The 16,266-nt window shown below is 38.6% G+C and overlaps 1 protein-coding gene across 1 annotated transcript in view; it reads right to left on the reverse strand.

Moving 5' to 3' along the window:
* ITGA8 (integrin subunit alpha 8) overlaps nt 1-16,266 on the reverse strand; it is a gene marked incomplete at both ends in the record, with an annotated part of 110,809 nt that overhangs the window by 14,408 nt on the left and 80,135 nt on the right. Inside the window, 2 exons of the mRNA XM_080610454.1 lie at nt 10,226-10,339; nt 13,638-13,763. Of these exons, the coding sequence (XP_080466580.1) occupies nt 10,226-10,339; nt 13,638-13,763 (240 nt within the window). The remainder of the gene's footprint in view (nt 1-10,225; nt 10,340-13,637; nt 13,764-16,266) is intronic.

The raw sequence follows: 16,266 nt of genomic DNA on the forward strand, positions 1-16,266 counted from the left end.
TCCACACTGTCAACTCCCCATCACCTCCTTGTCCTTCAAATGTTTGCAAATGGCTTCCAGTTTTTTTTCTCCATCACTTTATCAGGGATTGATGTGAGGCTGATTGGCCTGTAGTTCTCTCGATCCTTCTTCCTGAAGACAGGTGTGACATTTGCTTTCTTCCAGTCCTCATGAACTTCTCCCAGTCACCATGACTTCAAAGATGATTGAGAGTGATCTCACACTGACAGCTCCCTCAGCGCTTGTAGGTGTATCCCATCAGGTCCTTTGGACTTTTTAATGTCCAATTTGTTTTAATGTTCCCCTAACCTGATATTCCTCCACCAAAGGCAAATGTTGATTGCTGCAGGTTTTGCCTTTGGTCACAGAAGCCTCGTATTACTATACGCAGATTTTACCAGCAAAGACCAAAGAGAAGGAGGCATTGAGTAACCCAGCCTTTTCTGTGTCCCATTCAGCAGAAGAGCCATATTTTCCCTGAAGGCATATTTTCAGCTGAGGGCTGCTCTCTTGCGGTCCAGGGTTATAGTTCTGGTATTGGCCTTGTCCATTATGTCTTCTTTTCAAAAAGCTAGTTTTCTCTATAAATATGTAAGTGTTTACTGGTGACATGAAGCCAGCACATTTAGTGCCTTCTGGAACTCATTTGGCTATGCCATAATTTTGTCCTTTTAAAATACTGAGAGCAGCTGAATGTTTATTATTGGAATATTTAACCTCTTCTTGGGGTTACATTAGGAATGAGCAATATGAAGAAAACTTCTTCAAATAACTGCATAGGGATAGTAAAGTCAGATCCTTAACATAGACAGCATCTCAAGAAAGCCAACTACCTTTTCTATCAATCAAGAGTGTTTGAAATGAAAAATTAGACCAATTTAATATTGCACTTGGCAAATAAATATTTTTTATACACTCATGGTGCTGAACATCTATGAGATAGTCTTAAAAAAAGTAATTTTTCCTCATCACAGTAATTATTTTCCATTTTCAGACTCAAGTCATTCTTCATCTTTTACTCTACAGCAAAAGACTTCTCACACAAAGCACCAGCATGCTTCTGTAGTTGTGGAATGATCTGCATTCAGGAAAAAGCCTGAAAAAGATGTATGTTTTCAATTCTAAGCAATTCATATTAAGTAGGATTTTGCATATGATTTATATGATTTATAAAAGTAATCTGTTATGGAGAGAGCAGGATATGTTATATTATTAAAGAAGTAGACATTCGACATAGCAGCCTGATTGGCTAGGCTACAGTAAAGGCATTAACTTTCTTGAAGCATCATATAAAGCAAACACAGCACTCGGAAAAATAAATTGTTTCACCTACTATACATGGCTTATTTAATTTTCAGCTTATATCAGCAGTAAGAACATGAGAGAAGGGTACTTCCTGTGGATTAATGCTTGGCTGGGGTTAATAACCTTGGGTTGTGCCCACAGCTATCAACTCTTCTTAACCCTTCATTAGGCTCCTGGAAATGCTTCACATCTCCATTGCTTTACAGAAATGGAGACTATAAAACATTCAAGAGTATTTTTCTGGCATTCACAGAATTATGTGTTTGTGGCAAAGGGCTTTAAAACAATGACTGTGGTCAGCAGCAGTTGCAAACAGGGTTTTTACTTGTACCAACACCATGGAGATACATGCAGCTGTCTCTGCCATAGCCTTATTTGTAATTCTCAAGTCATTTGTGAGAAACAACATTTCTTTACCGTACCATTTTTTAAATAGTGTATGCTTAAATATTCAGTATTTACTGGAAGCAGCAGAACCTGTGGTTTGCAATTCAAGCTGAGGACTTCATTATGGCTTGGAGGAAGGCGAAGGAGGAATTTGGTATTTATGATTGTCAGTGCCTAATGACCAGCAGTAGGGAGCCCAGCCCTAGCTACACTGGTCTTTTGAGGTTCCTCTTGTGTTAGAACAGCAGAGCCTGCTCTTGAGCACGTTGCTGAGACAGTAGCTTGCCAGTATCTTGGTAAGGAGGCAAAACACGGCCATTCCCTGTGTTGTGTGGGTGGTAGATCCCTGCTGGTATGTTTATTAAGGCTTCTCTTTCTCTACATACTTCTATTTTATAAACAGATTTTTGAACTGAAGCCTTTATTTTCTTTAACAGTTGTGAGACACAGAAGCATCCAGAAATGACGGAAAGTGTTCCAAATAAATATTCAGTATAATGTTTCCCTAAGTACAATTGAGACAAACATAAATAATGCGGGAAGTGCTGGAAAAACCTGGATAATTTGAAGGAGAGTTTTCCAGCTTCCAGCTGGTAGTTTCTGCAGGAAGCTCACGCAAAAACCTAAGTTTCCCCAAAGCATCGTTAAAGGATATGGAAGCATTCGAGTCAGATACTAGACTAAAATGCAGGGACAAATCCGGCCCACAGATAGACTAGATAGACTACGGGTAGGAGGAACAAAACTTTTAGCAGCTTAAAGGAGTCTGACAGTTCATTGTTCTTCTGCAGGTTTGAAGAGTTTAACTACTGGAGAGACACTCCAGAAGGACTTTGTTCCATTTCCTCTATGGAACATTTTCAGCTTCTCCGAAATACTTTTTTTTCTGGTTAGGTGTAGCCCAGTGAAGTCACCCTAACTGAAGGGCATGTACTTTCTCTATCACAAGCTGCACACTTTGGTGGAATTTTCCCCCCAGAACTTACGTCTGCTGCATTTGGAGTTTAGTATTGTTACAGCAGTATTGGCCCTGCTTGATTAAAACTTGTTTCCTTTTGTGTCTGCTGGAGTCTGGCACATTTTAGACAAGAGGGTAAGCAATATGGTGTTACCTTTTAAATATATGCTTTGGGAATTCATTAGCTTTCTTTCTTCGACCCGTACCTCCAGAAACATGAACTACTGCCAATATAGAGTAGCTTGCATAAATGCTGAGAGTAGAGGTCATACAACTATTTGTTCTTGTTTAATTTGTTAGAAAAATGTATATATATATGACTGTGCATGGTCAAAAAGTACTTGTGCTATCTGTAACAAGAGGGTATGTCCACCCATATGTATCTGTGACCAAAGATAGCTCCTCTGAAAATCAAGACCCTTCATCTCTAACTTCTTAAACTTCACATATTATGTCTTTTACATTAATTTTATCAAATTTTAAATTATAATAGAGGCAGATATTTTGTTGTGATTTCAGGAGACTTTAATATACAGATTTTAAGTTATCGATTTAAGATGCTATTTCTTCACATACCTAACGTTACCTATACTTTAGCTCATCTAGCAAGTGTCTCATGTTCTGCTCTTGTTGACATTTTGACATTATTTTAGATAACAATGAATGAAAACAAAGCTAGTCCACACCTTAAACCCTCCATCTAGTTCAACCCAGAGCCAGAGGTATTTCTTTCTAGCCTTCATTCCACATAAACAATCAAGTCCAGCATAATACAGCATTTTTGGACACACAGTTTTATTTTTTGCTTATTTTGCTTTTTCAAATAACAAGGGTTGTTTGACATAAAGGCAAATTTCTTTGTTGACTTCCTCCTTTTGTTATTTTATGTGGCTCGAAGGGCAGTGCATCAAATTTATGGCTTTTATTCCCACTCTGAATTAAAATAATCTACTTAAGTTCCCTATGTGTCTTATAAATGGCAGTTAATGAGAGAACAAGATATCTCTCTCACTGATTTTCCTGGTGCTTCCCCAATTCCATCCATGGATAGAGAATTTAGGCTGGAGACAGAATTATTCTTTGAAAACACTAACCAAACTTCCCTTGAGCTCAAGGCAGAAGTGGAATCTTACAGCAACATGTGGGTAGGGAAAAGGATGAGCCATCCCACAGACCCCCTGGGTGCAGAGGCCTCATGGCAAACACTCCTACAAAAACATCTTTTGCTTATTCCACTGTCCTTACATACACTTGCTATCAGACAAGGCTTTTTATGGGCTGTGATTTTACCTTTCATCTCTATCCTGAGGAAACATTTCTGTTTCCTTCAAATAGTAACTTGCGGGCCTTGTAAAGGCTCAAAAACTCCACGTAAATCACCAGCATTTTTTTTCTAAGTAAAAAAAAGGTAGTCCCCAGAGAACCGCTGCATCCTCCCATTTGTGTCGCAGAAGCTGCCAGAATAACACGGCCCCTGCTTCACATGCAAACTTAGATACTGAGAAGAGAGAGCAAATAGTGTGATGGGATCTGGTTCCCTTCCTCCCACTCACCTCAAAACAGTTCCCTTTTTCACAGCCCCTTTTAAAATTAAGTTATACAGCCATTGCCATAAAAGACTGTAGAGCATGATTAGTTTCCTAAAAAGGGCATCATCTGCTCTTAGTAAGCCTGTAAACTTCCTAGTTCCTAAGGTTATTCCAAAAGTAAACTAAAGTATACCTAAAAAGCAACTGCTGTTAGCTAGGCTGAAATCTGCAGATTCAATCTGAGGAATGAAACACAGTCAAATAATCAGGATATGGTGGTTCTGAACCAGGAAGGAAGATTGAAGGGCCAGACTGAACTTCACAATCATGGTTTTGCAAAGAAACTTAAGAGTAAAAATTGCTGTCTCTACAGCAATATCCCAAACTCTTTAGCGCATTCAACTAATGTACAAAATTTTCATATACTAAAGAAAGCAGGATAATAGCAAAATACAACATTCCTCAAGAGTGTTATAATCTAAATGAAGACATGATGATCTGCAGAAGAAATTGTGCTCATTAAAGCTGAGAACACACTGTCATTACACATTTTCTCCTCATAGATATGCTAATACAAACCTGAGAAGAATTTTATTGAAAGTGATTGATTAATGCTAGGATGAAATCATTCACATTTCTCATCGAAGTTATATGGATCAGTCTGCATATTTTGTTGCCACAAAAGATCAGTCCTGTATTGAGTGACTCCTTCCTCTTCCACTTAGTTTAACTGACAACAGCTGACCCCTTTGCCTCTTGACAGTTGTAATCTGTCACCTTAAAACCCAGACTCCCATAACATACAACAGTTAAATGACATGCAATGATTAGACATGTTTGAGTAAACAAAGCGGCCCAAATTTCCCAACCAGCCAACAAAGACAGAGACAGACACTGTGCAAAGGCCAGGAAGAATCACAGACTTTTTTGGATTAACTTCAAAGCCTGGCTGTAAATATGAACCCTCTAGTATAGCTGACTTTTGGATTCAGATTTGCTGATCAAGCAAGTAACAGCCTGATTCGTGTAAAAGAGAAACAACCTTACATGGTTATGTTACGTTGCGTCTTGTTAGGGCTATATTATGTTCCCATTTGTGTAATCATGGTATTTCTGAGTCATGAGGGGGAGATCCAAGGAGATCTTGCCCCATGTTCTTTGAACTCTGACTGGTACTTTTAAATATAAGACTCAGGAGTTGGCTAGTAAAACATCTGTTTCAAAACTTCATTTCTAAATGATGAATCTGTACCATCTGTCTGATTTGTGACATCCTTCCAGGCTCCAAGCTCTTTGGGCCCTTACAGCACTGTTGGACATAGAACTCAGCTCATTCTTTCAGCCTATATTGAGAGTTTCTCAGAGCGATAAAAATCTCCTTCTGGGAGAGCCTGGGGAGGCAGTAATATAAAAACACTCATGGAGGGTGTGCAAAGTTCCCAAGAGGTTTGAAGCTTATTTTCTTTTCTTTCAATGTTATTGAATATAATTGTGTTTTTTCTCCCTTGACTTTTAGACAGATCCAGATATTTGCATTTGGCACCCCTGACTGTGTGAACTTTAATAGTTAGAAGGGAGAAAAATCTAGTTTTAATCTCAGAAAGCTGAAAGGGAACAGAAACATGGCAGCCACACTGTAATGGGGTGCTGCCTTAGTACACAAAGCCATGTTTTGCCTTCTCTGTTAAATAGTTGTTGTTTGAGTGGTTCTGAACAAGCTCTTTTCCTTCATTTTAGATGCCTAAAAATGGAAATATATGCTTGACATAATAAAGTTGATGAGTGCTGCAACACCCACATCTTAAGCGTCTGACCTCAGACTGCTATCCAAACCCTGAAATTCAGTATCTGGGCTCCCTGTACAGCATACCAAGACAATGAGGTACCTCAGGCAAATTGACTTGTACTAACCATCAGGGTAGTGTGTGAGGACTATCCCTTATCAGGAAGAGATGCACCCAAATCAGGATTAAGTGAGAATATTTCCACCCTCTCAGAAGGTAGAATCTAAAAATTATTTAAAAGGATCCTAAAGCATTAGTGGAAAGACGTAAAGACTTTATTTATTCAATATTCAGTGGCAGATGCTAGAGCTGCCAGTCTGGTGATTAGAGAATTCATGACTGGAAGACGTGAATTCAATTCCCTCCTCAGCTTGAGAAACCCCATATCCCTGCTTTATAGAGTGATGGTGTTCCCTTCCTGCTGAAGCTGCACCTCTACAAGGACATCAGAAGAAATTGAGAGGTCTAGAAGGGTAAAGAAATGAGAAAGAGCCTGATGAAATACCTTGTTATTTTTGGCCATCAGCTAGAAGTCCTTCCAGTTCTCTCATCCTTCATCTCCTTGCCTTCATTGCCTGGCACCTGGAGCTATCATCACTGTTAGAGTGAATGTTTAAATTGTACTTCCTTGGTGAGAAATTTTGTTGAGAATCTGCATATTTTACTACTGGTGAACTGACTGAAGGGAGGTTCAGGCATAGCAAGCAGGATTTATTAAGGAGCAAGGAGGAGCTAAAAGCCCTGCAGCCCTGGCATTGCCTAAATGTGTTTGCACACCCCCAAGTCTCAAGGCATACTTTGACCATTCTCCACTATCCAGATCAGAAGGAAGGCAGAAAAGGTGTTTCAAATCAGCTAGATAAAGAATCCTCTGACGACATCTCTCTGTCTTGTCACTGGCTACAGAGTTAGGCAACCAAAATTGACATCTAATTTTCAGATGACTAAAATTAGATGTGTTCCACTGCCCCATTAAACATGCCACTGCATTTCATGCAGTTATCCTTGTTCTGAACCTAAGTCAGGCTAACTAAACTTATAATTTAGAAAAATACTTTGTCTTTACAATGAGCCACTAAGAAAAGGAGATTGCGTGTCTTCTGTAGCTGGTTTGTTGCAACTGTTACACATCCTCTGTCACATCCAAAAAATGAGAGAGGCACTCTCTGTTTCTCATTATTTTTTTTTAGCTTTAATCTCTTACAGTTATTTCTTGTTCCATACTAAACTGGACTTGGAAAAACTTTTATGAGGCTAATTCCCACTGAAATAGCTGTAAACAGCCTAGAAAATTGACATCTAGGGATCTGTGCAAGGAGTTTCATTTATGTGTGTGTTTTTTCACAAGACCTTGGTTTTGGCCCTTAAAGAGTTACTTAGACTTCATCAGTAGAATGATGAAGAGAAAGACTTGATTGAATCTGGAATATGTCAGGTCCAGTTTGCAATAAGGTAGTTGGCTAAGGGAGATAAGCATTACTTCTTGCTTGGTGAGGAAGACGGGGAAGGTTCACTGTGATACTGCTTGCACAGAGCAGTGGTCAAAATTATCACAGATTGTCCCAGCCAAGAATATCTCTGCCTCTCTGCCTGTCTCAGTGTGTTAGGAACAGTGGACTAGTGCAGTTAAGAGAGACTAGCCAGTGTGCAAATGTCAGATAGACTCTTACTGGAATGAGAAAAAAATTGGAATGAAATTCCCACCATATTTTCCAAAATGTGCTTTTTCTATGACTGCAGAGATGCACTACTGGCATTTTCTGTGCAAAACTTTGTCAGATCTTTGCAAAAGCTTACACTAGAAGACGTCCACCTCAGTTACCAAGATTTGGGAGGACAGAGGGTCATTTAAACTATCAAGCTCTTGGGCTCAAATCTGAACCAGAGCCTGCCTTTTTTTCCCCACTACCAGATGACTCACTGAGCAAACCTAAATGGAGTACATCCAGCCTAGCCTTTCAAAGGCATTTGCTAAATATGCCTTTATGTAAAAGCATTATATATTTGTTATGGGAAGTGAAGAAAAGCTATGGCATGGTTAAATTTCATGAGGTGGGCTGCTGCCAACTCATGAAGTTTAACCATGCCAAATGCAAGGTCCTACACCTGGGTTGGAGCAATCCCAGGCACAGTTGCAGGTTGGGCAGAGAAGAGATTCAGAGCAGCCCTGCAGAGAAGGACTTGGAGGTGTTGGTTCCTGCAAAACTTAACATGAGCGGGCTTCAGTGTGTGCTTGCAGCCCAGAAAGCCAATGGTATCCTGGGCTGCATCAAGAGGAGAGTGACCAGCAGGAGGTCGAAGGAGGTGATCCTGCCCCTCTACTCTGCTCTCGTGAGACCTCACTTGGAGTATTGTGTGCAGTTCTGGTGTCCCCAACATAAAAAGGACATGGAACTGTTGGAACAAGTCCAGAGGAGGGCCACGAGGATGATCAGGGGACTGGAGCACCTCCCGTATGAAGACAGGCTGAGAAAGTTGGGGCTGTTCAGCCTGGAGAAGAGAAGGCTGCGTGGAGACCTCATAGCAGCCTTCCAGTGTCTGAAGGGGGCCTGTAAGGATGTTGGGGAGGGACTCTTCATCAGGGACTGTAGCAATAGGACAAAGGGGTAATGGGTTCAAACTTAAACAGGGAAGTTCAGTTTAGATATAAAGAAGTTCTTTACTGTGAGGGTGATGAGGCACTGGAACAGGTTGTCCAAAGAAGTGGTAAATGCTCCATCCCTGGCGGTGTTCAAGGCCAGGTTGGACAGAGCCTTGGGTGACATGGTTTAGTGTGAGGTATCCCTGCCCATGGCAGGGGGGTTGGAGCTAGATGATCTTAAGGTCCTTTCCAACCCTAACTATTCTATGATTCTATATACAAGTTTCTTGGAATTGATTGTTTATAAAAAGAATTGACAAATCAGCAATTAATTCACCCGGTATCTGAAAGGATGCCCTTTGTTACTGAACTAGACAGAAATCACTTTTCCTCAAGTAAGGCCAAATAATTCTATGCTCTCTTCAGTCATAATGGTGCTCATAGCTGTTGCAGAAAAAACACAGAATGTACCCTTAAGTCCTGATATAGAGGTAGAAAAACCTTTCATGTTATCCTTTCGGTAAGCACTACCATAGTCCTGTACACTAAGAGAGATCCATGACCCTCAAAGTATGCACCCATTGTGGATTTGGAGCCATGATGGTTAGCTATTGAGATGGCATTCAACTTCCTATAAATACTGTCCCATCTGCACTCTTGTTTCTCCAGGAAAGCAAGTCAAGCAAGGAAGAATTTATTTTATCTACTTTCACTTTGGAGGAAAGGGGGAAATTAACTCCAAAGGTGCGAGAAGCTTAATTTAAAGCTCCTGTTGTAATCTGAAGATCCTCAATTCTTTCCTTTCTAGGGTAAGAGGTACTGGCAATAAATCATTCTTCTACAGCTATGGGGAGCACAAGAAGGTTCTTGTGTTCCAGGTAGAAAGACTGGGGAATTCTAAATTACATGAAGAAGGAAGGTGACAATCAATCAGTTTGACCAAGAGAGGATCTCCAGATTTTTGCTAGTAATAACAAACTTAATTTTAAGTTTTCCAATGCCCAGTGTTAAAGATACGACAACCACATTGCCAGCTGTGAGGTAACAGCTCACAGTGCAATCCCTCTGCTTTATGCAGTGTAGATAGAATTTTGAGGGCAGATGAATTTGGAATTGAAGAATTTGCAAAGAGAAGTTAATTGTTTCCATGGTCTGCATTGTCCCTTCTTTTTAGTGGTGATACACAGATTTTCACTACATGAGTATTTGTATGTCATATGAGCTCGATACATATTACTCTTCCCTAGATTAACAGACAATTAATAACTGAATTTTTAAACTGGGCACAGTGTACACCATATACTATTTGGCTCCAAGAAAAACCTTTCATTGGGAAAGACATGATGAATGCAGAGCACATCCTGGAGACCTAAATGATCATTGACTTGGACCAGTCTAGGAAAGCAGAAACAAAACCAGGAGAGGCATTTAAAAATAATCTTGGAATTTTCAGGTAGGCTTCAGGACATAAATTAGAGAGGGGATGATAGCGAAAAAAAGAAGAGTAAGCAGCATGCATGCGACCTGAACAGGAACCAGTGAGATGTTACCTTCAAAGAAAGTGATAATAAAAAGGATCTGCATTTGATCCATTTAATGTCATCATTTGTATTCTTAAAAATCTGTTCAAATAAAAGATGCAGGGGTCTTATGCATAGAAAGAGACTTTTGTGTGCATTACCTCTAGGAACGTTTGGGCCCATAGCCGGGACCTGATTTTCAGCGCTGCACTCTTTCCTTTTTCCAGTTGTCCGACAGTGCAGGAAATCAGGATACACTTCACATTTGTACAGTTCTATGTGCAAAACAAAGGGAAGTCATACTTGTGCTTTAAAAGTGCATATAATCATTTTCAAATGCTTGTGCTTTAAAAATGCATATAATCATTTTCAAATGCTATAAACTAGCAAAACAAATCAACTTCCTCTTAGAGAATTAAATCAGTAACTTCATGTAATATACATGATAGATACTCCATGAGTCATCGTGAGAACTATAAACCAAGGGGGAGAGTCTTTTTGCACTACCAATGAATACAACCACCTACCTATAGTAATGAAAATAAAAGTAATAATTTTCAACATCTACTCCGAAAACTCTTAAAATATCCAGGTACTTATTAATCCTTTGAAGCATGTGCTTCATCTATCAGTCATTTTGTGATTTCAACACTTCTTTTTCCTGTTATCTATGCCTAAAGTCTTTATGTTCCTAAATTTTTCTCTTAACTCTCCTGTTACTGATGTTTACATTATAACAGCCAGAACACTTGTTGAGATTCTTTAGCTGCTCTACTTGAAACTTGTTGTCCATGAAACATTCCTGATGAGCAGTGAATCTGGCTCATACAGGATTGAAGACAAAAGCCAAGCAATACAACTCAAAACTATATACTATGTTAAAGTCTGCCAGAAGAATGCCTCAAAGGCTGAAGGCTGACTGGAAGCCACAGAAGGGAAAGAACTGAGTCTCACAGGGTAACCACAGAACTTACGTGGTTGTTTGGGGTGTAGAAAGGAAGAAAGATCTTATAGAAAAAATGAGTAAATGTGTGTGTAAAATAATGTATAGGTTTATATAAGCAAATGGATTTTGCCTAGAAAGTTTTGGTTTGATTCATGAGGAAGGCTCAGGTTTTAAGTGATTCACATTTTTAGAACAGAGGTCTGTAAGAGAATCCTTCCCTTACAGATGCTTTATTGACACTCATCACAGAAGGTCTTGTGACCTTGAACGCAAAACTAAGTTTTCACAAGTATGTTCCCTTGGGACAGTGAGAATGGCTGCATTACCAAAGCACATACTTCAGGAAATGAGATGATAATGTATGTATTCTCTAAAGGAATACATACACAGCTTTATACATAGCTTTCTCCTCAAATCCAAATCTCTGCCTTATCGCAAGTTAAGTAGAAGCTGTGTGCTTACTCACTGTTTTCTGCCTGAAAAAATGAAACTGCAAACCCTGGAACTTGCAATTCTAAACTTTTTTTTTTTTTAATGAATATTTCAAAGTATCTGTTTATTTGGCTTTTCATATTTAAACATCCTCCAACCAGATTTATTTATCTTGCGGGAAAGAGGAGAGCTGTTTTCATTAATCATAGTAGTCAAAAACACGTATCAACAAAATAAATCATTAGTATGCAGAAAAGTCTACTTTTGGCTGACATTTTAGGACCTGAACACATATTTCTATTTTTCTTAGTAATGCATTTAGCCTGTAGTGATTTTCACAACACTGTAACATTAGAACTAACGGAAAAGAAACAAAATGTTTAATAAACAATATAAATAGAAGTTCTCAGAACACTTTTTCCTCTCTGTGAAAATGAAAAAAACCTTAAAATTTATGATTGGAAAAAAATACAAATTTTAACGAAGAATTACCTTTGGCCAATCTTCCATTTTCCAGAGCAACACTCACTTTCCATGTATACTTCCAATATGCCAAATAAAAATTTATTTTTTTCTGGATCCATAGTATGCAATGCCGAAGGCACACAGAATTGAAGACACACGTCTAACTGAACAAATGACATACTGCTTTTCTATGGCCATCCTAGAAAAGTCCTGCTATATATCCAGTGGTAAGCACCATATCCAACCCTAAACTAATTTGTACTTATTAAAAGCATAATGCACTAGAAGACTGCTTATCACAGAGCCAATTTTACATTAGTAAGTACTCTGCTAAATACTATCTGTCTACATCAAGCAGCTGAAAAATCTCTGCTTCCTAGTTTAAGATGCAGACACAGTACATACTTAAAAAACTTTGTTAACCACTTTCAGTTGCTTCAGTAATTTCTATGTTGGTAGCACATGAACCTAATCACTGAGAAAGATAACTGATCATTTAGGTATTACTGAAGAATGGATTAAGTGTTCTGTGGTATTAACTGGAATGTCTTCAAAAGCCTGGGCATTTTTCCTGCAGCCCCAGTGGAATCAGACTCTTCCCAGGGTATTAGGTTGATGAAAGAATTACATGGGAATCAACAGTGATTATTGTTTAAAATGGGTTCATCTGTGATTTTGTTTTTAATAACATTATGGTATTCATTGCTTTCAGATTCTATCTTCTTCCTGTTATAAAAATTGCCAAATTAACTTTCAGAAGCAGCATAATTATTCTATTACTCCAGAATACTTAGGTCTGTGAGGTTCTCTTCTTCCTACCAAATTCTAGTGATGTCATGCAATTCAAACATGAGCTTGCATTAAACAGCTTAATATGAGACTGGACAGCATGACAGAAACTCTGCCTGAGGTTTATAAAAATAGACGGAAAGCACTGACTGCATGAGCCCAAGATCACCAAGTTTGAAAACAGCCTCCAGGCAAGGGGAGCTGATACCTGAAGTGCTGAAGCTTTCTAAGGATGGGGCATTGCATGCAGCAATGCAACAACCCCTAACCTTCTGAAAATACAGCCAAGGTGAAATACTCAGGTACCAGACTGGCTAATCAGAAATATTTTCATGGGAGAGACATCTCTGCTTTTGCTCTAGCATTGTTGTAATGTTTAAAATGCATTTGCCTTGCTCGTGGTACTGTAAGGGGAGAGGGTCTTACCTTTCCACATGAATATAAATACTGACTGGGGGAAACAAATAGATTCCAAAGCATTTGCATGTCAAAACTGTTACTTTACATGAAAATGTTCATTTTAAGTGTGAATTATGCTTTATGAAAGAGCCAGAATGCTAGGAGTCAAGGTAACAGTGATATACCTACCTTTCAGAAGACTGAATCTGAAATATAATTCATTAGAAAAAGGCGCATTCTCCAGATCTGTGGTGAAATTCCCTGTGATAAGTGTGCAACTGCAAGACCACAGAGGTTTCTCTGTAAGCAGCCAGGAGTAAGACAACCAGGAATTTGGCATGCATGATCTTTAATGCAAAGCTGTGTCAAACGAAATAGCTAACCTGTGGCTTGGTGATATGTAATAAGCAGTATTTTAAACTTAGGGCTTAAAAATCACTTACAAAAATACTTAAAAATCAGTAAATAAATTGCAGTCAAACCAACAGCCACCTTGATAAACTGTATGCGTATTCCCAGTTGGTAGTGTTTAGATAGCTCACCAATATTTTTGCAGAGTTTTTCCTGTAAGGTTCTGCCACTGTGACTTCCCTTTTCCTGATGTAATGAGAAATCGTGGAATTATATAAAAAAGCAGCAAGTTCAGGAGTGTCTTGTGGAATAGCAAACTGCAAAGAGAAAAAAAGTGTGAATGCTAATGACATACTCATGCAATGATTCTAACAGATTTGTTCTCTTCTCAGAGGTCTTGAATTTTGGATTAACACTGTTTTTTCCAATTTAACAGCACAGCCATGAGAATATGCTGTCTTCAGCTAGGAGTATGATGAGTAATAGCATAGCAAGATATTGCTCAGTTATAACAGATGACATTTTTTCCACTTTTCACTTGTGTTAATTTCATTGCTGTACTTGATTTTGTTAGACTCCTTGGGCCAGATTCTGATCCCTATAACAGGATAAATTCAAAGCTGCTGCACAGAAATCTCATCATTAATTCAGATCAGAATCTGTCTATTGAAATATAAGGATTTTACCAGCTTCAGAACATAAAAGAAATGGAAACCCGAACTCAAGCACTACAACTTTTGATCATTATTTTTTACAGATTTCTTTTGGTAACAACTCAACTTTGTATAACACAACAGTTTGTTCTTTTTTATTCTCATATTAAATGTATTCTCTTCAGCATTTTTGTTCTCTGATTAAAAGCTATACTTATTGTTGGCACTTTGTCTAATTTCTACACAGAGCATTTATGGCTTCTTTCAAGAAGTCTCAGAGAACACCCGGGAATAGAGTTGTTATAAGGGAAAGATAAATCGTAATTCATAACAATCCAACCATGTAAAATCACAACAAAACATACGAGGAAATTTGCGATAAGATTTCAACAGGAATTCACCTAAACATAGATGAGACTATTCTTTAAAGACATCAGATTATAAACAGCTACATCAGATCCATCTTATCAGTACATTTAACCTCTGAACATAAAGTATCTAAAATTCCTGAAGAAAACTATTGTAATTGTAAGATATACTGTACACTAGAGGAAGAGATTAGCTATAAACACACAAAACCTTCCGCACACTAATGCTGTGTAGAACTAGATTTGGAAAATCTGCACCATTCATCTGATTAAAATTACGAGGTTGAAGAAGGAACCGTTTTGATATTCTCTGAGACTTTCAGTCAAAAGCATCCAACAAAGTGAATGATATTAGAATTTATTAACTGATGAAAACCCCTTAGGCAAAAATAAGGTGATTTTTTTTCTATTGCTTAATTAGGTTAACATTGTCTTTTTGCAATAAGGGAATGGTTAAATAGCTAGTAAATCTCTTCCTCTCAATGTGATAACATGTGGGAATTCTCTTTCCAGGATTCTTTCAGCAGCACATATATGATTCTCTAATGATGACAGATTAAAAGAACCACAACATATTATCGCACACCTTTGAAGAAGCCCTCAATATATGAACACAACTGATGCATATGTAGATCCATTTGAACACTAGATGGTTTCTATACAAGTCTTTTTTTTCATACGTCCTAGTCAATCATGTTAATGGATGCACCTGACCCATGTGGTGGATTTTAGCTGCTATTTTGCTGCTCCCCCAACCGATACCTCACTCATGGTACTGCAGTGCTCAGCTACTGAGAATGTGCCATGTGTGTCACCTTGTATTGTCTACCATAGCTGGAAACCACTGCCTATACCGCTGGTATTTGTAGGCACAGGCTCCATAAAACTACTTTTCGCCATCAGTCTGGGAAAAAACCCAACTCTTCAGGAATATTGGCTCAGGCCAGAAGTCCATCTTCTCATCAGCACTGCCTTTAAACAGGTGTGGAAGGAAGAGTTCATTCATACATTCAGGAATAGGACATTCATACACAATGCTCTCTCCTAACAACTTTCAGCTTCCAAATGTTTTCAGTTTAGAGACTTCCTGATATGCATGAATTTTTTTTCATTTATTAATCTTCACTGGTCTTCTCCTTTTCAAATTTGTTCAGTTTCCTTTTAAAACCATGTAAACTTTTAACCCTGACTACTTCCCCTGACAACAAGTTCCAGATATCTAATAACTGTCACTATGAACTACCACTTCCTTTTGCTTGTTTTGAACCTGGCTTTACAGGCTTCATTTGATGCTCCAATTCTTGTACAGTGAACATGCTGCATTCCTGTGCAGGAATAAGCAGAGCAGTCAATCCCCACCCACACTCTTCCCGCCACTTCTGATCTCGAGGATCACATTTCTGCATAGTCACCTCCTTTCTAGATTAAAGTACCCTAGTGTACTTAGTTCCTCTGTTCCATATCTTTTGTCAGTCCTTTCCCTACTTTTCACACCTTTTGCAAGACTCACAATTTTATCCTCTCACATACCTCAGTGCCTTCAGAGAAAGATAAGCTACACGAAAAGCCCTAAGTAAGAGTCTTCCCATGTGTGCAGAGGTTTGATTTATCTTTGTGGAAGAAACAAAAAAATACAGAGGAAACCTCTCTACAAGACAAGAAATTCAGCAATGGGGAAGAAGACACTGCTCTAACTGAAACTGAACCGTAAAAGTAATTTCAAAGGGGAAATGCCCAAGCACCGTAAGAGAGCTAGGTTCTGAAACCCAAGAGGAGCCATGCACATAATGTCCTTAGAC

This window comes from Psittacula echo (genome assembly GCF_963264785.1).
Source record: "Psittacula echo genome assembly, chromosome: 2".
NCBI classification, from domain to species: Eukaryota; Metazoa; Chordata; class Aves; order Psittaciformes; family Psittacidae; genus Psittacula; species Psittacula echo.